The 23,071-nt window shown below is 41.9% G+C and overlaps 1 protein-coding gene across 1 annotated transcript in view; it reads left to right on the forward strand.

Moving 5' to 3' along the window:
• Nucleotides 1-20,715, forward strand: part of ankhb (ANKH inorganic pyrophosphate transport regulator b) — a 40,857-nt gene extending 20,142 nt beyond the window's left edge. Inside the window, exons 6-12 of the mRNA XM_072688168.1 lie at nt 371-505; nt 3,287-3,379; nt 6,836-6,931; nt 13,687-13,816; nt 15,426-15,549; nt 16,591-16,690; nt 19,049-20,715. Of these exons, the coding sequence (XP_072544269.1) occupies nt 371-505; nt 3,287-3,379; nt 6,836-6,931; nt 13,687-13,816; nt 15,426-15,549; nt 16,591-16,690; nt 19,049-19,186 (816 nt within the window). The 3' untranslated portion in view covers nt 19,187-20,715. The remainder of the gene's footprint in view (nt 1-370; nt 506-3,286; nt 3,380-6,835; nt 6,932-13,686; nt 13,817-15,425; nt 15,550-16,590; nt 16,691-19,048) is intronic.
• The last annotated feature ends 2,356 nt before the right edge of the window (nt 20,716-23,071 follow it).

Consider the following 23,071-nt stretch of genomic DNA (forward strand, 5'->3'; position numbering starts at 1 on the left):
AACGCTGCCACTGCGTGTCTCAAACTCAGTCTGCACATTTTTTGTGCTTTGCGTAATCACTAACGCACCTGATTAAGATCCCTGACTGGAACAGTTGTTTTAGAGCAGGAGAAATAACACAAACATGCTGAGCTCGTGGACTAAATGAGCAGGCATGGGATCCACTGCAGCAGCACCTGATCAGAGATTGTAGAGAGTCATTAAAGAGCTTGACGCAAATGTACACCAGCAGTTACTGTGTTGGTCTTGGAAAGAGGAAGCCTGAATCAAATGATGCAAATTGGTTATTTTATGTGGCATGTTCTTTAACCTGTTGTTCCATTCTTGTGCTGAATCACCGAGTGTGTGTGTGTGTGTGTGTTGGCTTTAGGGTGATGCCACTATCAAAAAGATGCTGAATTTCTGGTGGCCCCTGGCCCTCATCCTGGCTACGCAGCGCATCAGCCGACCCATCGTCAACCTGTTTGTGTCCCGTGACCTGAAGGGAAGCTCTTCCGCCACTGAGGTCAGTGAATTCCACCACACTAACCACAGCTCCGCAAACATTACACAGCACTCCTCACGACTGCGCTTCTGCATGATCTCAGTAAATCAGTTCGATAAATATTCATTTATCGTGAAGCCTCACAGTGTTAATACCTAACACAGTGCCCTTACACAACCCCTCGCTTCTCTGTTTATTTGCCTCCGATATTTTTATGGTCAACAGCTCTTGTAAATGTTTGAACATTACACACCCAAGATCATCTCTCTTGTGTTCAGGGCTGAGAGTATGCTGAACCTGTGCTAAAGCTCTGCTGTGACGATCACAGAGACAGATTTTCTGATTATCACGCTCCGATTTGTTTACATAACCGAACTGAGCTGTACTGCAGTGTTTCATGCAGAGGCAGCATGTGCTTAAAGCTGTTGTTCAGTGTAAAATCAAATCAACACACTTTTCCCCCTTAGTCCAAACATACTTGCTCAGCCAAGGCGTGTTTGCTGCTTTAGTTTTACACTGGAGCTTCAAGGCTAGCGCTGCTTAACCCTCTAGACCCCACAGCGGCCTCTCTGCATTTCACTGAGGAGATTTTCCATTTTAGATATATTGATATATTCTACTTTTATATTTTTATGGAACATTTATAGCTGAGAAAGGCTGAGATATACTGTTCAGGCAGCCTGTTTAGCAGATGAAGAAGTAAAGGATCCTGGCAAGATTTCTGCTGACCTATGCCCTATTTGGACAGGGTTATTTTTTACATGGGCAAAGTGGAGGAATGTAATTATTACTGGTGTATTTCAGTGAGCATAGTCTCGTCTGAATCTGCCAGGTCAGTCGTTTTTACACATCAGTAAAGATTCCAGCACCTTTTTCCTTCTGTAAACCGACTGAAGGTTATATTAGTCCCATGCTGATTTGCATGTTGGTAGTTATTCTATATTCTACTTCCTGTGGGAAAGGTTTTCTCAAATTTAGAGCTGCTCGAGCAGATGTTTAGTCGTATATGTGTAGCAGGGTGAAAGTAAATGAAACCTGTAACCTTCAGCACAAATCAGGCAGGATGTACAAGTCTGTGGCATATGTGGAAAACCAAGTGTTGTACAAAGCAACATTCCAGACCTGAACATTTTCCAAAGCACTTCTGAGAGGAGTCATGCTCCTGGTAGCTGTAGTAAAAGTTTAGTCTCCTGCACTTCCTAGACGTTTTTTTTCTTTTGGTGCAATATTTATATATACATTTATACTGAGATTTCTTATACCATAAGAATCAGGCATGAGCATCCCTTCAGAATAGTGCTCAAGACAGCACTCATGATACCGAAGTTAGTTAGAAATCTTTCTTTAGTGATGTGTTGTCATTTTATTTTAGCTGGTTTGCTGACCAGGTTCATTTTCTGCCACCAGTGAATCGGTATTAATAACTGAATTTGATATTTCAGTGTGTTATTCAGTTAATCTTTGGTCATACAGTGTCAGAAACAAGATAAGCAGGTCTGTTTGGGATTATTTAGGCCAGTGTGTTTGACCAGTTTTCTGTTTTAGTCCGGGTTTTCACCATCTATGCTCATTTGTTTCCATTCATCATGTGTGTTTGAGGACATGTGCTCTGTGTTAATGTTCTGTCCGTCCTATCTATCTCCGCCCTCACCCCGCCTACTCCTTAGTGTTTTCAGCTGTTCCATGTCTCTGTCCCTGCCAGGTATTTCTCATTTCGTCTGTGATATATAGAGTCCTGTGTTTGTGTTGGTCGTTTCTGATGTCGTCTAATGAATTTTCTTCCCCATTGTCTTTGTTTCTGTGAGATCAACTCAGCCTTGTACTGTCTGCATGCATATCACTGGTCCGTCTGTGTCTACATAGTTCCCTTGCGTTTACGCCTAGTTTCCCTTTCGCAATTGGTGACAGTTTAACACTGTTGCTAACTGCTGTCTATATGCCTCCATTACTTACTGCAAAAGTTTATTAATCATAAACTAAAATTTGAACGTTTAATGTGAGCACTTGTACTCATGTCTAAAAACAGCTGATAGGAAAAGAGAAACCGAGATGATGACTTGTGAGCATGGAAACTACCAGCATAGTTGGTTAGCTTGTGTACGTTAGCCTGGTCCAGTTTTCTGTTCATAAATAAAGTGACCTGCCCTGAAATGGCAGAACTAGCTACCATTAAGTAGAGAGAAAAGTTGGCCTACTGACCTGTTTTCCAGGTTTACATCAGTCATGAATGCGCTAAAGTCTGCTTTCTCACCTGCTAGTATGTTAGTAAGTTTGTTTGCTTGTTTATTTGATGTTTTCCAGGTCAGAACATTATTTTCTTGCATCATGGATCTGTGGTCATTATTGGCTGATCTGACCTGCTGTATCTCCTATTCAGCGTGTCGTTTCGTTTACACACAGTCTTCGACACACCTAGAAAAGAAAATTTGTGCAAATTTGCTTTCTGCAGAATGGCTTTGAACTGTGCGCGCAGCCTAGCCAAGTACCATTTATGCATTTATGACTGCCAGATTATGAGGCTTGATTGCGACTTTGTTCCAGGTTATAAGGCTTTCGATTTTGCGCCTGCAATAATCACACGACCTTAATGACCCGATGCAAGCTACTGTGCCAGATGGCTGCCATGTGCATGTTTATTTCCAAATTTTGTAATGGCTCTCAAGGGAGGTTCCTCTGGCCATGCAGGTCTAAATGAGCTGAAATGCTGATATTCAGTTAATAAAGTGCCTTTTACCTCTCACCTTTTGTGCCAACATATTTCACATCAGATGTGTTGAGATGTTTGTATTTATTTCTTTTTAGGCAGTCGCGGTGCTGACAGCTACGTACCCTGTAGGTCACATGCCATACGGGTGGCTAACTGAACTCCGGGCAGTCTACCCTGCGTTTGACAAGGTAAAGCTCAATTTGTTAGGGTGTTACATGTTTTATTCAGCTTCTGAAAGAAGCCAGGGGAGGGTACAAAGTACAAGACGCAGTGTAGTCTGTAAACCCCCAGGGTTTTGTACTTGCAGAGTAGGTAAGGGTGGCCAACATGACAGTTGTTCAACCACATGCAATATTTCCCCACACATAGGCTACAGATGAGCATACCCCGCTTATATGGAGATAGGTGTCTTCGTGCCACTACAACAACACCCTCTACAAGACCTCTAAAGGTGTTAGCATCAGATCCTTTAACTCCTGTCAGTTGCAAGTTGGCATGAATCTAATATGGTTTCAGTGCATCCCACAGATGAATGGGGCATGTCCCATAACTATCAATAAGCATTTCTGAGACTTGTGCCACAGTAACCTTTCTGTCGGTTCTGCCCATGTGGCATAGCTATTTGTTGTCTTCATACATCAAAGAGTTTTGGGTGCCCAACACACCGTGTCATGGGGTTTTGATTTGTCCCTGTTTAGGACCACTGTCTGTAGTTACTAGTTACCCACCATAAGCTTTGTCATTTTGGAGATGCTCCAACCCCTGGCCAAAACAGTTTGGTCCTTCTCAGAGTCACTCAGGCCCTCAAGTCTGACCATTTCTCCTGAATCTAACATGTCAACTACGAGAACAAGTTATATATATATCCCAGATATATACACGTTATATATGTCCTAGACCTTGATATGGCTGTTGGTGCAGCGGTATTCCCATCAGCTGTGAGTGGTCTTACTGTTTTTTGCTTATTTGTGTATATTTTATTTTATATCGTCTTGAATAAACAAGTGCGCACAGTGTCATTGATGCAAAGTGTTTATATGTTTATGTCTCAGCGAGGTCAAAAGAGTTCACTCTGCACTCTTTGGGATCCAACGAACAATCCTTCTGAGTAGGTGGAGAAATTTGTTTTAGCAAGAGCATACACCACACAGCGCTCCGGTTTACCATAAAACCCAGTCAGGGCTGTGTGTAAAGTATAATTTCCCAGCCTCCACCTCTGCAGTAGACCTGCTTCTTTTGTTGGCACCAGCATGTCTATGACGCTCCCCTGCCATTTGACAGTGTGTAATGTTTACAGGTAAACAGAAAGGAGGAGAGTCCAACAGGGTGGAACAGAGGCCTGAGGGCCTACTACCCCTTCACACTGTGAACGTACACTGATCTCTGTGCGACAGCACTGGATCGCTGACTTAGTGGTGCTCCTTCTACAACAACGTGTACACACAGTGAGTCAGCACATGGCAGAGTAATGAGGAGGGAGGAATTTGAGGAATACACTGGAAGGGGTCACAGCCTACACTCCACTTTTAACCCCAGCAATGAAATGTAATTTAGTGTTTTTCCGTAAATGAAAAAGCCTTTGTGTCTTAAAATTGAACATTTTACTTTACTCACACAGCTTGCTGCAGGTTAGGAGTTGCATTAAACATTCATTTCCATGCAGCAGTTTCACCAGACAGTTCAAAATAAGTCTAGCAGAGTCAGATTTTGAAATCATGGTATCAAGCAATGTTGTTTTCTTTCAAAATTATAAAGCTGTAGAATCTAAAAGTAGGCAGACTTCAGACTTCTGAAGCACTCCACAACCACGATACAGCAAACGTCACAACATGCAGTGTGAGTGTATGCTGTTTCAGACTAGATTTGTTTCAGGATTGGCTCAGAGATGCTCTTCTTTTTCCTCTGATATCCGATCCTGCATTTTCGTCTAATATCGGCCCAAAACAGATCAGCCATCTCTACCATCTACCAGCAAGATTATCAGCTAATGTGTTCAATCATTTTTCTCAGCAACCATGTTCACATAAGCATTAGCACAGCATGGTTGTGAGGATTTGGTTGCGTTCAGCAACAAGAGCATTACAGAGACCAGGATGTTGGATAATCACCACCTCACCCCTGCTGGGGGGCTTCATCCCCCTCTTGTCTACACCTGGCATTAGGCATGGTGCCAATAGGTTCATGTTCATCTGCTCCAGAGGATCCTATTTTGTTGGCAGTACATCTCTATAGGAACTAGACAAGCTGTGTGTATGCATTTGCACATCTCTGTCAGCGACAGGTGTCACTTAAAGAAGCTAAATGCATTCATTAGAAGGGGTGTCCACAAACATTTGTCCATATAGTGTAACTAATTACTAGCAGTTTACTAAGAATTGTTTTTAATTTCTTCTTGAGAAAAGTACATTCGGGATGTGTGTTTAAACTGCTGAACTGTTCCCAGCTCTGCTCTTATAATGACTGATCCCATTGTTGTCGTAAACAAATTAAATTTATGAAAAGAAATAAATAAAAATAAATAAATACATCTATCAAAGAAATAAATTTGTGTTCTTGTAAATGAAACAGATCTTTGTGTAAGTTGCATAAGTGGATTTTAAGCTGAACATTCTTCTCAAGAGTGGTTAGTGAATGAGGTCCAGTGTTACTCACAAACCATCCATCAACCAGGACAATTGCTTTTGTGCCTTTTAGCTCAATAAAAATCTGCCCACTAGAGGAGTTCTTGTGTATGCGTATGTGTATGCATGTGTTAATGTTGCTCACTGTTCAGTGGATCAGCGTGTAGAATTCAACATTGTTTGCTTCTGTATTTTCTTTCAATGTATAAAACAAGGATGACGCCGCCCTTATTGTTGGATGCACTGTGCTAGTTTCTGAGCAAATGCACCAACTCGTTCAGAACACTGTTTGTGATTGGCTGGTGCTTACTGTTGGTTGCTTTAATGGGAACAGTGATGAAAAATTATGTTATAAAATAACAAAATAAATTGAAAGGTTTTCACGTGTCTTTGACAAGTCTTCGCAGCCCTCCACTACCCTGTCTCCCCCTTTAACTCATCTCTCATTCCTGGCTTGGGGACTGGCTTCCCACCACAAGCAGAAGCCGCCTGAACTTCAGCCCAAAGTTTCCAGAGTTCTCTTTAATCTCCTCCCAAATCATCACATGCTGATGGCATGGGCTGAACCTGGAATGTGAAATATAGTCCTAGTCATGTGATTGCTGGTCAAAAAGGTTAAGCCGTAAGCTTTCAGAAAGGTTGGATGGCATAAAAGAGACATTTTAAAGAAATATAAAGAAATTATATTTAAATTCAGTCAGGAGGACTCCCTTCTCAACCGTCTAAGAGACTGTCCTGTGCTTGATCTTTCTATCCATAATGTGTGTATTGGAATCAGTTCATCCGTAATGATACTGTTTGATGTGATCACATGGTGTGTTATTAGCGATTTGATTGGATGTTTCCTGAAGGGTATCTCACAAAATTGTTTTGGTTGCAACTGTCATAGCAGAGAATCCTTTCAAGTGAATTGCAGAAGGGCTGTAGTCTTCAAGTCTTTCAATGATGTTATACGTGTCTAGAGTTGCTGTTTTCTTTCTAGTGATGTTGTTATTTTAATTCCTCTAATTGTTTGCTTTCCAGAACAACCCAAGCAACAAGCTGGTTAGCACTGGCACGACGGTTACCAAGTCCCACATCAAGCGATTCACGTTTGTTTGTCTGGCTCTATCCATCACAGTAAGTAAGCTCCCCCATCCCCACCTTCACCCTTATGCTTACCTTCACCCTTATGCTTACCCTTACCCTCATCGTTCTGTCTATGAAGGGATGATCTCATCTGCTCAAAGGAAGCAAACCCCTTTAGCTGTATAGCATTAGCACCATTCTCTCTGACTCGTCATGTTTTCCTTGCAACATTGGCTCTTTATTTTTTCTCGTCTGTTTGCGTTTAATAGGGGTTTGGTAACGGGAAAGACTGAAGGAGATCACTGCTTTCTCCTGATGTTTTTACTCCATGCAGTGGCTTTGCTTGTGATCTATGAAGCTTTCATAATCTTAAGTGAAGAGACAGAAACTACGACTAATTCAAGGGCCTTATTGACAGCTCAAGGGTCACAGTCTTCTGGTGTTCAGAACATATAGAAGATCCACTTATTTAGCATACACAGCATTGTGGTTGTCTTTCTTTAGCCTCAACGGCAGACTAACAAGTAAACATAACGTATCATGTTAATGATGTTTCCGCATTCATAGTGTGTTATCCTCAACATACACATGTAGTGCAGAACAGGGGAGTACCACCTGGGTCAGTCATGGGCCAGCTCTTTTAGTTTTCTCAAGTCTAAGTACTTTAACTAGCAGATCAGTCACAAAGACTTGTCTAAGCAGTAAGGAGAGGTCTTGCTCTCTCAAGGGTGGGTTGATGGTACTACTTCCCCACATCACTCCTAGTGTAATGTTGGCCAGCATAGGCTGCTGTTGTATCAAAACTGGGGAGCCGCACATTCCTCTGAGCATGCACAGTGGTGAAAACAAAGGATCGAAGCTGGATCAGGCCTAAAATCACGGATACCTGATGCCTTAAAAAGGCTGAAACATAATAAATGCTGCCTACTCAGACAGGATTCTGATTCGAGGGTTAGTAATCTAGCCTTCTACTTCTATGGGTGAAAATGCTAATGGCTAATGACGGCATAGCTAAATGCTCATATCCAGCAGCGAGCTGTCGATTATTGTTGCCTTTGTGATTTGATTGCATAGACCTTAATCACCACACTTTCTTCTGAGATGACGTGGACAGCAATGCAGTCAGCTAGATACCTCCACTTTTGGACACAACCATTATCTGCCCTGATCAGGACATTCCCTACGTAAATAGAGGTGCGGTGAGTTTTGAGTATGTGATCGTTTACACCTGGCGTTCATGCCTGCTGTGCATTTTTGGTGTAAACACCCCCAAGACACATTGGGGCCCAGAGACCAGAGTTGATGGTACTACTTCCCCACATCACTCCTAGTGTGATGTTGGCCAGCATAAGCTGCTGTTGTATCAAAACTGGGGAGCCGCACTTTCCTCTGAGCATGCTGGCTACCTAACGAAGCTGCTAGTCTTCACCTTTCTAGTGTTGAGAGCACTGCTTGTGTTCGCATGAACAGGGATTGGGGGGTTGGGTAACTGGCCTTCCAAATAAGGGAGAAAATGGGCTAAAAATTTTAAATAAATTATTAAAAAAAATACAATAATGTATTTTTAACCCAGATGAAAGAGCTTTCATTTCTCTATCATTACTACATTACTGCATACTACTTTCATTTCTCTTTGGGACTGCTGGCCATGGAAGTCTGTGGTTTCAGATCCATCTCAGTCCACCTCAGAACTTGGTCTTAGTGAACTGATCTTAGTTCATCCTGACTGTGTTTATACCTAAACTTGTATAAAATATAACCTCATTACCAAAAATCACGTTGAAGATCATAAAAGGATTATCTGCTTGGTTTCTGTGTGTGTGAGAGACAGACAGACAGACGGAATCAAAAATACATGCATCTTATGCCAATTCTCGGAGCAGAGATGTGGCCAGATTGAGGCCTGTGAGCACACTTTTATGGGTGGAGCAGAGTATTCTGACTGCCAGCCCAAGAGCTTTTAGAGTCAAACTAAATGATTCATCACAGCTCTCTGCCTCAGAAGTTGTCATACTCCTAGGATTCTCTCTCTGACCTAGTTAAAACACTGGATGCTGCTGGCCTGGTCCAGTGCTGTATCAATTCTCTCCCTCTCTTTCTCTCTCCCTTAATTATGGCAAACGAATTGAGTCAAATAGTGTAGATTCTAACCTCTATACCATGTTTCATTTTTATTTGGATTTTATGGAGTATTATTTTTTTATTTTGTTTATATACAGCTCAGGAAAAAGTGAAGAGACAACATACATTTTTTTCAGACATTTGCATCTCTATGTGTCTGGCAGCCAGTTTATTCCAGGCATTTCATCAAACAAAGCTGAGTTACCTGAATTTGCAATCTATGAATGGCATAAAGTCACCCAACAGCAATGTGAAAGACTAGTGGAGAGCCTGCCAAGACATGAAATCTGTGATTGGCAGTCAAGCTTATTTCACCATAGTGATATTTTAATACTCTTCAAGTTCAAATATTAGTACTGTGTTGTTTAAATTATTATAATCATTGCTTTGCATTATTTGAGCAGATGTTTTTGAGCAGTTCTCATTACTGCAAATAAATGCTCTAAATAGCAATATTGTGTTTGGAATTTATGGGAAATGTTGTCTATGGTTTATGAAATACAACATAAATTTCCCTAAACACATTAAAACAGAGAAATTGATAATATAGGGTGGTATCTTTTTTTCTGGAGAGATTTTTGCCATCAAACCGTTGTTTGGTTGTATTTTTTTGTGTATGTAATAGTATTGTATAGTGTGTTTAAAATATATATATATATATATATATATATATATATATATATATATATATATATATATATATATATATATATATTATTAAAACAAATATATATATATATATATATATATATATATATATATTTGTTTTAATAATATATATATATATATAATATACTATATTCCAGTCTGACCATAACCTTCCCTGGCCTTTCGGCTCCCAGTTCATTTAAAACACTGCACGTTGTGTGTATGTAGTGGTTAACACTGTGGACTGGTGTCTGTTGTTGTTTATCAACTACTGATGTGAAATAACTGTTGGATAGTGGGTGAATGTGCTGTGATTTGGGTGTTGCGTGATGTGACCTCAAATCAGTATCATGATTAATTGAACATTTGACCTTGATTATGATGAATGAACGGCTATTTAAGCTGCTAGAGCTGCTCAGTTGGTTTGGCGTTTGCATTCTCTTCCATGTTACCTCCATGTAGACATTGTGGGAGTGAATTTAAACCGCCACGGTCAAAAAAACAGGAAAACCGTGAAGAAGAAGCAAGACTACACCGGTTTTGTTGTCTCCTGAAACACCCCTCACTGCAGCAGGCTGTGAATAATGTCCTCTAATGGCACATACAAGACGCTACAAGGCTCTTTACTATTACACAGTGGTGAAAACAAAGGATCGAAGCTGGATCAGGCCTAAAATCACTGATACCTGATGCCTTAAAAAGGCTGAAACATAAAACATGCTGCCTACTCAGACAGGATTCTAAGGCAGGAAGTTACCCAGTCATGTCTGATTTGAGGGTTAGTAATCTAGTAATCTAGCCTTCTACTTCTATGGGTGAAAATGCTAATGGCTAATGACAACACAGCTAAATGCTCATATCCAGCTGCGAGCTGTCGATTATTGTTGCCTTTGTGATTTGATTGCATAGACCTTAATCACCACACTTTCTTCTGAGAAGTCAGCTAGATACCTCCACTTTTGGACACAACCATTATCTGCCCTGATCAGGACATTCCCTACGTAAATAGGGAATAGAGGTGCGGTTTAGTTTCCCGACTTGAGTCTTGAGTTTTGAGTATGTGATCGTTTACACCTGGCGTTCACACCTGCCGTGCATTTTTGCACACAAGACACATTGGGGCCCAGAGACCAAGTGTAAACGGATGCAGCTAGGCAAACTGAAGTACAGAGTCCGGGAGCTTCAGCTAAGCCTGCAGGGTGATTAGCATCAGATAGGAGCAGAGCTTAGAGGGACTTGGCAATGTTCTGACATGTCCCAGAGTAGACACAGAAGGGCTGGCTGAGAAAAGTCTGAACTTAAACCAATAGGGGGACGAGACACTATCTGCATTCCAAAGCCTAGGCCGAAGTCGAGGCAGGCTGCATTTCTCGGCCGCTACTTCATAGAAGGTTGTTCCAAAGTGAAGAACCCTTCATATACAGCCCAGAAATGCAGCCTACGTTCGTGGAGGACACAGCTAATGTATCCTACCCATTGCTGTTACCCACAGTTCTGTTGACAAACCAAGTGAGGAAAAATAAAAAAACAGCACCACAAATATGGTGGGAAACGAAGCTTCTGGAGCAGAGTTTGTTTAAAATGTTAGTTTTTATAAGTATAATTAATTTAAGTGAAGAATTTAAATAGCAAGTTTCACGCCACAGTTGCAAGAGGCGGGACCTGTTTCATTTGTGTGACCAATTGGCTTTCGGATGGAGTTTTCATAGGACGTTTCTATTGATGACCCACCCTACTGTGACAGCTTCATGTAAAAATGTCTAAAAAATCTGCCTTTTGCTCATGTATTTTATTAAAAACAACGCAAAATAGACATTTTTTTTATCCCACAGGACAGTGTACTCTACAGCTACATATTCTAGGTTTGGCATAACTCAGGAGGAACCGCAGCCAAGGCTCTATGCGCCACAGTAGCTTTGCATTTAGTGCAGTGCAGAGCATAATGGTGTCAACTGGCTCCACAAGTCTGAACTTGTCTATTGAGCTCCACACCTGGGCTCTTCATCTATGTAAGGGATTTGTACACCCCCCACCCCACCCCCTTTTTTTGTTTTATAATGTGAACAACGGAACCTCCTGCTGTTGGAGATATAAACAGTCTAGAGAACAGCTAATGCAGCTTTAATGGCTGTGAGGGCAAAAACAGGAAGGAGCTTTTGTTGTGTGCCACGCAGTGATGGATACTTGCTTCCAGATGTGCGCTGGGGTGGCATGTAAACAAGCACACCAGGGCACTGACAGCAGTACACTCTTTTAATAAGAGGTTCCTAAAGGATTCTTGATTTGGATGTACGGTTCTCGACCAAAAACAAACCAAAGCAACTTTAATTAGTGCAGTTTTTCAATTCTTTCCAACGCATCGTTGTCTGTGTGTGCAGGTCCACATTGGCCATGGTAGATAGATCAGCAGGTGGAAGTGTTTTTCTGCCACTATATAAGTGCTAAAACTATCGCGGTCAACGTTACCGCGTTTACGCACACAATCAATCTTCAAACTTAAAGCGCTTACCTTGCCATTCCTCCCGTAGGTCTCTACAGAGCCTAGTGCTGTATTAGTGGTTTTATTTAGCGATGTAAACACAGCGTCTGTATTTATGCTGAAATATGAATTCATTTGAATTAATAACTCTCATTCTCTTACCCCTCCCTCATTTCTCTCTTTCTCACACACACAGCTGCTCCTCTCTTAGCTCGTATCTTAATCCAGCCCAATGACAGATCATCTATTTATATAGTTTAAACTACACTGAGATACTATAGGAAAAAAAATTCTTTACTATAGTAAAGTAAAAGATTATAGTAAGTATAGTATAGTAAAAGATAGACCGTTTATTAGACATAATATACTACACATTTATTTGTCCTCCTGACCAAAAATAAAAGGACATGCGAGCTAGCATTTTCACTTGTGATTTAATTCTATTGTTGTGATTAACGGCATTCGACTTTTTAATAGATTGACACCACTAATTAAAATTGTGGTAAAACCTCCTGTGGATAAAAATGTATTTACTGTCAGGTAAGGATTACACCAGTCCCTGCTGGAAGTTCCTCTCCACTGTATCCAACTATTCCACTAACTTTGTGCTTCATGTCCAAGCACTACTCTGAGACCTCACCGTTTCAGGCGACTGTAGGGCGTCTTTGCATGCCTGGTTAAACAGATCTAAGGAAACACTGGGACACTTTGACTGACCAGGAAAATCAGCCAACCCTAGTTCCTAATATAAACAAAAAAACAGGTGTAATGGTGAAACAGGCTAACACAAATTCTAGCATTTAGTTTTGTGAAAGAGCAGCCTAATATGGCCTAAATGTAGAGGCTGGTGAAATCCTTACCTGACTGGCCAGGCTCTGTTATTAAGGCAAGGAGACACGTGGCATAAGAAGTATTTGTGGACAAATTGCTAAAGTTGCATGTGACTAACTTTTTGCCTGGTGAGCTAATCACATAAATGGCATATTCAGTAAGGAATTTAACTGTTAAACTGCAGAAATAGCTGTTTAATGAGCCTTTGCACTGAAACTACTGCAGTGCATCCAACAATACGGGAAGCATCGCAGTTCTTTTGTATGGAAGCAGAAACGCAATGGTACACAGACAGTGCACACTGTGGCCAGTTTGATCATGCGTGTGCTTTGGCTCTGTGCTCTGATGGCAGATTTAAACTAAAAACAACTTAAAAGTACCTTGTCAAAAGTACCTTGGCTCAGGGACTTTTTCTAGCTTTTAGTGTCCTATTTTTCCTCATTGCACTGGTGGAATACTGTAGCATTCCTCTTTTCCTCTAGGATGTAGCCTGTTTTATCCTTATGCAGCATGACTCAGGAGTGGAAAGTCATGCTGTACTTAGTCAGAGGAAACGGTCTGAACAATGAAGACAATAAAAGAATGATTCATTATCCACTAAATGCCTGTGTGTACATTGTGAGAATTTGTCTCTGTGTTATGCAACACTTTGGATAATGATGGCAAAATCAGGAACACCTGCTGAAGGGCCTGTTGCCTATTCACAAATTTCTTTGTGCTTCCCCAGCTTTGTTTCGTGGTTTTCTGGACGCCACACGTCTCTGAGCGGATCCTGGTGGACATCATAGGAGTGGACCACGCCTTTGCTGAGCTCTGTGTTGCCCCATTGCGAATCTTCTCTTTCTTCCCTATTCCAGGTGAAACCTCCACTTCTCCATGAACACTGTTCCAGGAAAAGACAAATACACTGTCTGTCATATATATACAGTGGGGAGAAAAAGTATTTAGTCAGTCACCAATTGTGGCCTGTAATTGACATCATAGGTTGACCTCAACTATGAGAGACAAAATGAGAAAAAAAAAATCTGAAAATCACATTGTCTGATTTTTAAAGAATTTATTTGCAAATAATGGTGGAAAATAAGTATTTGGTCACCTACAAACAAGCAAGATTTCTGGCTGTCACAGACCTGTAACTTCTTCTTTAAGAGGCTTCTCTGTCCTCCACTCATTACCTGTATTAATGGCACCTGTTTGAACTCGTTAACAGTATAAAAGACACCTGCCCACAACCTCAAACAGTCACACTCCAAACTCCACTATGGTGAAGACCAAAGAGCTGTCGAAGGACACCAGAAACAAAATTGTAGACCTGCACCAGGCTGGGAAGACTGAATCTGCAATAGGCAAGCAGCTTGGTGTGAAAAAAATCTACTATGGGAGCAATAATCAGAAAATGGGAGACCTACAAGACTGTGGGGTCAAAATGATCACAAGAACGGTGTATCAGAATATTATGACCATCCCTGGTTTGAAATGAACTCCACCCGGGACGTCACAGATGCCACATGACAGGGTTTACTGCAAGTATAAATAAGCGATCACACCTGTCAGTTGTAGCAAAACACTCGTCATGGGAAAATCAGCCACTAGACCCTTATGATTCAATTAAAATTCTGTAAAAAAAATAAATAAATAAACAAAATACATTTTTGTATTTTTGCCTTCAGCACATTACAAACATTGCAATTTGGCCACTCCTGCTTTACATAAACCTGTATAATCTTTAACATGTTAAGCTATTTACAACTCACTAAGCACAGAGGCTTATTTCTGTTGAAAATGCTTTAAAAACTAGGTGTCCCCAAATGTTTAATAGGCACAGTACCCCTAACGAAGCTCTTGGCCTTGCCACAGAAGATCACTGAGAATTTGCATTTGTTCAATGGGTGATCTCTGAGTGGTTGTGTAACTTCACACAGATGATCCTGCTCCTGATGGCCAAAACGGTCATGAGTCATGGTTCTGTTACGTAATCAGGAGGAGCTATAAGGGTTGACTTTGGCTACCTTTAGAGGAGCTGTCCTGTCAGGTGAAGTGGAGGTCAACGGTTACGCTCACGCTTCTGAAGCACTGTTATAAAAACAGGGTTTTTGGATGGATTCCAGTGAACAAAACAGACAGAGAGAGAAATTAAACATGGCCAGAAGAGGGCAGGGGGCGGAGGGGTCTCCAAAGGTTTGTTAAGACCTGCTCATCCAATGTTACTTGCAAAATCAAGGGTCTCGTCTAAAGTCTAAAGTTTTTTACATACAGCTCAAGGAGCATTAGTGTGTTGAGGTACTCGGGTGAGGTGTCCAATGACCAGTTCTGGCCCTCCAACATTCCCACTGTTCCAGAGGGTCCGTTCAGGGAGTTTTTTTTAGAAAGCAGTGTGCGTCTATCAGGGCTGTCATGTGATCGAACTCGCTTTGATGGTGCAACCCGGTGTAACCTGCTTTTTACTGTTGCTGTCTATGTGAAAAGTGACTGTGCGTGCTCACCTGACCGGCTGGCTCATGACCCTAAAGAAGACCTTTGTCCTGGCGCCCAGCTCTGTACTGCGGATCATCGTCCTCATCACCAGCCTCATAGTGCTGCCATACATGGGGTGAGTGGGCGCCTCCTACAGCTGATGTGTGTGCATGACTATTGTATAAAATGATGTGTCTGGAATTATGGATGATACGTTTGAGCCGTTGTTTTAAAGGGTAAACACTGCATTGATTCAATGAGTTTAATAGGTAATGAGGTCCCTGGCGGGGGGGGGAGTCTGAATCTGACCTCAGCCAGGCTTTGTGCTGTATTCCAAAGCCACTTTGTGAGGCTGTTGTTTACACAGTTCCAACACTGGAACTGTGGGTTTTGTCCTACATTCAACCACTGCAGTTCAAACAGTGCACATAAGCGTTTGACGATGAACAGGCTGTTAGTCAAACATTCTCTGAAACCGCCTGTTTAGACAGAACATGTTGACAGTGGTCCAGTACGTAATGGCCTGCCAATCATACAAGGGAACATTTGAGATAAGGACCATTTTAGCTGTCCACTCACCGTCCAGTTTATTAGAAACAGCTGAGATGAGGACAAATTTAGTTGTGCACTTTACAAGCTCCACACTATTAGCTTTATAGGTGTACAGTTACAGTTACATCTGTTGCTCCATCTGTTGTTCATTACTAACCTTCCACCAGTGTGTGTGTGTGTGGTGCCTTGAGCATATTGCCTCTTCAGTGTACCCACTAGCTTGAGAGTGGGTCCATCACCACATAATGTCCTGCCAAGAGCATATTTGTGGTCAGAAACTCACCACTGATGAAGAGCTAGAAGATGACTAAGGAAAATGGTCAGAAACTTGCCACAGATGGGCTACAGTCTCCTAACTGTGCACCAGCAAGGCAGGGGGTTCTAATAGTGGCCAGCAAGTGCATAGTACTTCATTTCAGGAAATTCCTATCTTCGAGGTTCTTATCTAAGACTCATTATGTCTCCTTAAAGAGCAGATGGGTGCAGTTTGGGTCACTAATCATAGTGTTACCAACACCAGGAGATAAGGAAGAGTGTTTGTGTGTTTTATGATGTTATGCATGATTTGCCTTTGGCTCCCTGGAGCTTTAGTGCTGTAAGTAACTCAAGGCTTTTTACACTTCAGAGTGCATGGAGCCACTCTGGGGGTTGGGTCTCTGTTGGCTGGCTTCCTTGGAGAGTCCACAATGGTAGCGATTGCAGCCTGCTATGTCTACCGGAAACAGGTGAGAAACCGAAGCCAGTTCTAAATACTGTTTCATCTCCGTCCGACCAGTTTATGTCCGATTGGTCAGATTTGTTTCCTGCAACTAAGCCGGCCTACCCATAATTACAGGTTTGTGGCATGGCCTCTCAAAGTAGGAATTGAAGTGACCAAACGATGACTCGTAAAATAACCACAAAATCCGTTCCATTAAACTGCAAAGGAAGAGGGAAGCCACAGTGTTCTTATTCACATTCGGTATAGCGCGCTAACATCACTGAAGCTGAGAGGCTATTTTAGGAGCATTTGGGGTATGTTCAGTTCAGATTTCTTGCTCTGACCCATATCGTTCTGCTTTGACTACAACAACGTGGCTGCATGGGTTTATGACCCTGGATCTGATCTGAATCTAAAAGCACCTAAAACCTGATAATGCTGCCAACCATCACAACCACATTTCTAGCCAACTGAAGGCACCTCCCATATGAAAGTCTATTATATGGCCATGTACGTACATATATTGTAAAGCATTGGATAGATGGTTTAAAATGAATGTGCATATACACTATATGGACAGAAGTATTGGGACACCTGGTCATTCATTATTTCTCCTGAAATTAAGGGTAGTAAATACTGTCCAGAGAAGGCTTTATACTTTCTACAGTACTTTGAAACATTGCTGTGAGGATTTTTTTCATGATGCATTCATCGACAAGAGCCTGAGTGATTTCAGGTTTTTGGATAAACAACACTGCACCTTATCATGAGCAACCCCTCAACTCGTCCCAAAAGTATTTGACTGAGCGCCATGGAGCATCATTCCAGAGAACACTGTTCCACTGCTCCTCTGCTCAATGCTCAAGCCTTTATACCCTATTAGCTCATGTCTAGCATTAGACATAGTGCCAACGGATTTATGTTTATCCTGCTCCAAAGAGGCAAGTAGCTGATTGCATTTAGTAGAATGGGTCTCCACAAACATTTGGACATATAGTGAATATCAGATTTCCATAGAAGTACCTGAAGTACAGTAGCTACACAGGAACAGAGATATGCAACATTGAGTCGGCAGCAATTTAGAAAAATGTGAATTTAGCTTTTTTCAGTGAGGTATACAGGTACCTGCACTGCACACTAGAAGTGTGCTCAATGAGATTTGTAGATTTGCCTGCAGGTTTTGTTTGGTTTGCATAATAACTGATGAATGGGATCAAAGGAGCAGCTCCCCGTTGTGGGTTTGGCGTTATGGCAGTAAAAAGGAGAGCACATAGGGTGCTGTATCAGAATGACTGGAACTGGCTCAGACTTAACACAGCCAATACCTAGTCCAATAAAACATGCCTGAATTGGCCTTGAACCTAATTCGCTGGATCAGACCTGAATCAGATCGTACTGAATCACTATGTATTGAATCATTCATTTTACTGAATCACTTTTGTATCAAGATGTGTGTTGTATCGTAGTATATGCCTCTGCAAATTCACACCAATGCAAATCAGTGTGAACACACCTCTGTCCTGTTTATCTGATTAGCCCCTGCTGATGTTCTATCCTGGGTAATGACAACAGAAGCCTGCGCCGCAAAGTGTGATGTTACAGACAAAAAAAGGGAATTGTGATGACTGACTTATTATGAACATGTGGAGTCACGTTTGCTGTGTACTTTATTTTGGGAGCACTTATAGAAGTGGCTCAAATAAAGACTTTTGTGTTCATACAGGAAAAAGCTGATTTCTCAGATTTATGCAAAAACTAAAAACTGGGCTGTGAATTTGAGCCACTTAAACTCTGTAATGTTTAGGTTGTTTTAAGTACAGGATTAGTTTTACATGGGGAGGTGGGGCAATCACACTTCGCTGTGTGTGCATTATATCGCTGCTGTGTGTCGTCATTCCCCAGTGTGGTCAGCAGCAGCATACTCTGATGATAAAATGTGCTGATTCAGGTTCTTTCAGGGCAGAGGTGTGTTCACACTAATGACAGAGCACTCGTTTGTGTTTGGGTCACTTGGAAAGAACGAAGCAGAACGACTGGACCAGTTAGACCTTAGTGGTAAACTGTAGTTTATAGGCTGATTAGATTGCTTACAAGTGCACCTGATCCAGCTCGTAGAATTCTATATAGGCTTATTTCTGTGGTTAGCTGCTGAAATCCTTACTAAAATGATACATAAAGCACACCTTATATTTGGTTATAAATGGCCAATGACTGTTTTGGTAGCCATCTGGCAGAATTCTGGCTGGATATATGACCACTTCTTGGAATAAAAATGGACAAAACAAAAAACCACACCCTCTGTCATTTCATCACGCCCCCAGTTCACAGCCTGTTTGGTGATCGCTGGTCTCCCTGAGCTTGATGCGATATTTGTCTCCTCCAGAACAAAAAGAAAGACTGCGACGGAGAGGTGGCCATCGAAGGCGAGGACTCGGCCCCCATGAACGAGGTCCGATCTGGCCGGATGGACGACATCGTGGAGCTGCGAGAAGAGAACGACGATGAGGAGGAGGAAGAGTGAGCAGCGGGCGTTTATGGGATGTCCGTGACGAGAGCACAGGAATGCTTTCCTGTGCGTCCCTGCTGGTTCTGAAAGAATTCCACGTGGACGTTCTTGGGGGTGAAGAACCAGGGAATCGTCTTGCTTTACCAGGGCAGTTTTAATTGCTTACTGCCCCCTACCCCCCTCCTTCCTCTGCTGCCGCTGCTCTTTCACCCCTACACCCACCCCCCACCCCCCGCCAGAGCGACAGAGAGCCCTTTGCAGTGTGTGCGCACAGAGAAGACTTGACAGAAGGCGCTTTAGTTAGAAAAGCGCAAAGACAGCAAGAGCGCAGGTGTCTGTCTTTGTGTCGAATATCATTGCCGAAAAATTCTAAACACAACTGTACACACATAGAAAGCCACCTAATTGTCTTCCAGCTGTCATCAGGAACCTCCGGGTGCAAGACAGTGAAGATGATCGATTTGTACCAAAGCAACTGTCGCACGCTAACTGCTTCTTTTAACTCTAATCCTCTGAACTCTACTGTGCTGCCGTCCTTACACTTAACGAACCTTAATGAGATAAAAACAAACAAGAAGACAGAAAGCAAATACTAAAATGCAGTGACTTAGAATCTGCTTGGAATGTACATATCTTTCATTGTTGTTGTTTTTGTTTGTTTTTGTTTTTTGACCTTGAATTTACTGCAGAAAGAGAAGAGAGGACTTTACAATGTTCTGAGAGCAGGAACCTCTCAACCCAAATGTTGCTGCACAGCTGCCAAAGGACCAGTGAAGTCTTTTATCAGAGAAATGTTCAAAAAGAGAGTCAATATATATAAATATATATATTACACAGATTTTTATCAGATTTGAGTGTGAATTAGATTCATAATAATAATAATAATATTAATAATAATAATAATAATATGACTAGATGCAAACAAAAAAAAGAGGCCTCAGAGTGATTAAAGTTGGTTGGAGTTGGTGGGCCATTTTTAGAGGCACTATTTTTTTAACATGCTACGTCCTAGGTGTATGAAATCTAGTCAGTTTTCTTTGTATGGGTGACGTTGTGAAGTCTGTGAACGCTGGGGAAGGGATTGCTGATAATATTGGTGTGTGTTTTCATGATCATGTCTGTTGCAGTATTTTTAAGAAGAAAAAAAACAGAAGTTATTTAATTTGGGCATTTCTTTTGTATCTCAGGATGTATATTACCGAGAACGATGCATATAAAGAGTATCTTAAAGTCCAGTTGCTGATCCTTCTTCTATCCTGTAGTACGAGTTTCTCAACCACACTGCACAAGTATTTATGATGTCTACAGAATCTGTTCGTTTTGACTTAGCGTGTGGTGGAGAAGTCTGGCAGAAGTCTGGTCAAGCTCTTTTATTTAATTTTTTTTTTTTTGTACTAAACGTTGCTGCTTGATCCAGAGCAGCGGAGACACACAGTGAAAGTGTAAGTTCGGACCCTCTTTTTTTTTTTTTTTTTTTAACTGTTTAATAAAGGCAAGGACGGCTTTATTCTACAGTGATTAAAGGGTGACCATGTGGTTCGAAATGTTGCCTTCTGTCTGTTGTTTGTGTTTTCTCCATCAGGGTTTTCAATGACACGTCAAAAGGAATATCTCCCAAATTCCGAATGTCCCAACATTTAGGTTTTGCGAGACGAGACCACCACAATCACCATAAGTGTTGGAGGCAGATGGAATTTGGCCTGCACCTTTAACCCATCTGTGCTGTGAACACGCATACATACACACTAGTGATCAAACCCACACAGTGACCATGAGCGCTGCGGTGCTCGGGGAGCAGAGAGGGTGAAGGGTCTTGCTCAAGGGCTCAACAGTGGCAGCTTGCCCTGCCCTCAATAGCCCGGTGCTCTAACCGCTGAGCCCCCACTGCCCCGGTAAGATTTGAACTGGGGACCTCTTGATGCAGAGTATGTTGATGTCTGATTGTTCGTTGTGGAGAAACTTGACTCGGATATTCTTTCCAGTGATGGAGATGCTAGCCAGAGGTCTCAGTGTAAATCTCACTATTTTATTCATTAGCCAGGACCAGTGGTGAACCGAGGCATGCCTACAGAGTGTGTATATGTAATGTTGATGATGGTGAAACAGTGGTTAATGAGGTGAGAGTAATTCAGATTTCTTTAGGGACTATTTGGTCTCCTAAAGTACCTTTTAGGTCAAAATCATCGCAAAACTATTGTACTACAGAGTCCCCAGCATCAGAAGTCTGATTCCGGTCACCAGCACTGTAAACAGGGTACAACCGTACGTGTACTTTTTTGCACGATCATTCAGGTACATCTTGCTTCCACAAAATGTTTATGAGCAGATCAGCAGATACTAAATAAGAACTAATTACCCTCCAAGTGTAGCTAACTGTAACAGACTGAAGGGCTAGTTCTTACAGCAGCACAACAATCTGGTGCACTGGTCTCAAGGGGTCTGTTTAAACCTGACGTTAACATGCGTATCCAAATAGTCTGGATCTACTGTGTGACCAGATGAGATCGGATTTCATTTTACCTTCCTGTGTAAAAAAACAAAACAAAAAACTCTGTAAACAACAGGTTTCGCATCAAATCTGTCCTGCTCTGGAAGACTGTGAACAGTTCAGAGGAACAGTGGGCGTTCTACTAGACCCTGGAACAATAGACGGTTCTTGCCTTCCCGTAACAACGCTACGAGGGAGCAGGAGTAATAGCGATTAGATTTTAGCCACATGCTGTGACACTCCGCAGTTGTGTTGCAATTCTAACTGGTGTTTGGGTTGTACTGGGAGGAGTGTTGGTTGTACTGGGAGGGGTTTTGGTTGTTGGGTGATCTCCGAGAGATGGATGCATTTACGCTGCTGTAATGTGGCTAAAATGCGTATTGGACCTCCTCCTGAAGTGGTTTGAGTGATTGGGTCGTGGGTGTGTTTACACTGGCATTTTAATGTGGCTTAGTCTTATCCAGATATAATCCTAATACTCAAGACGCATGAAGTGACCAGGTGTAAACACGGTCAAGGAATTCAATTGCGTTCTATGTAGTTTGAGAAAAATAAGCTTCTCAACCTCAGTACATAAAAATATCTCCTGCCCCAGAGCAGGACAGCAGGCAGGAGGGTAGTGGAGAGCCAGATCAGACGGAACCAGGATGGAACAGTTGGAACCAAGCATCTCAATACATGTGAAAGAGCCAAAAAACAAAAAGGAGGGAAAAACCCAAGGGGTTTAGAGGAGTGCAGAACAGTTCTATTTATTGGATCTTATCACTATATATTGTGATAGGATCCAATAAATGTACTTGTATCAGCAGCAGGCAGACAGCAGGGGGAGGCTCAGCACATATGGGAGAGAAAAGAAAAGAGAAAATTATGATGTGTTTAGGAGTTTGAATACGCTGATGTTTTGCCTGTGCAGGAAAATGTGTTGGTACATCAGCAAGGATAACCATTGATGGATTATCCGAAAGCTTGAGCAAAAAGGTAGGTTTTTAATCTAGATTTAAACACTAAGAGTGTGTCTGAGTCCCGAACACCATTAGGAGGTTTTATTGGGGAGCTTTAGAAGAGAAAGCTCTTCCTCCAGCATTGATTCTCCTAAAGTGAGGAACTCGCAGAAGGCCAGCGTCCTGCAAGCGAAGTGTACATGATGGGTTTTTATGGTTTAAGAAGTTCCCCAAGATATTGTGGGGCCACACCATGTAGTAAGGTATAAGTCAGAAGAAGTGTTTTATAATCAGTGCGGAATTGAACTGGAAACCAGTGCTGGGACGAGAGAATGGGACTAATATGGTCAAATTTCAGAGCCCCAGTGAGCTCTCTAGCAGCTGCATTCTGAACTAGCTGGAGCTTTTTAATGATTTCCATGAACTTTCAACCAAAAGGGCATTACAGTAATCCAATCCTGAAGTTATGAA

Source organism: Salminus brasiliensis, chromosome 9 (assembly GCF_030463535.1).
Source record: "Salminus brasiliensis chromosome 9, fSalBra1.hap2, whole genome shotgun sequence".
Classification (NCBI taxonomy): Eukaryota; Metazoa; Chordata; class Actinopteri; order Characiformes; family Bryconidae; genus Salminus; species Salminus brasiliensis.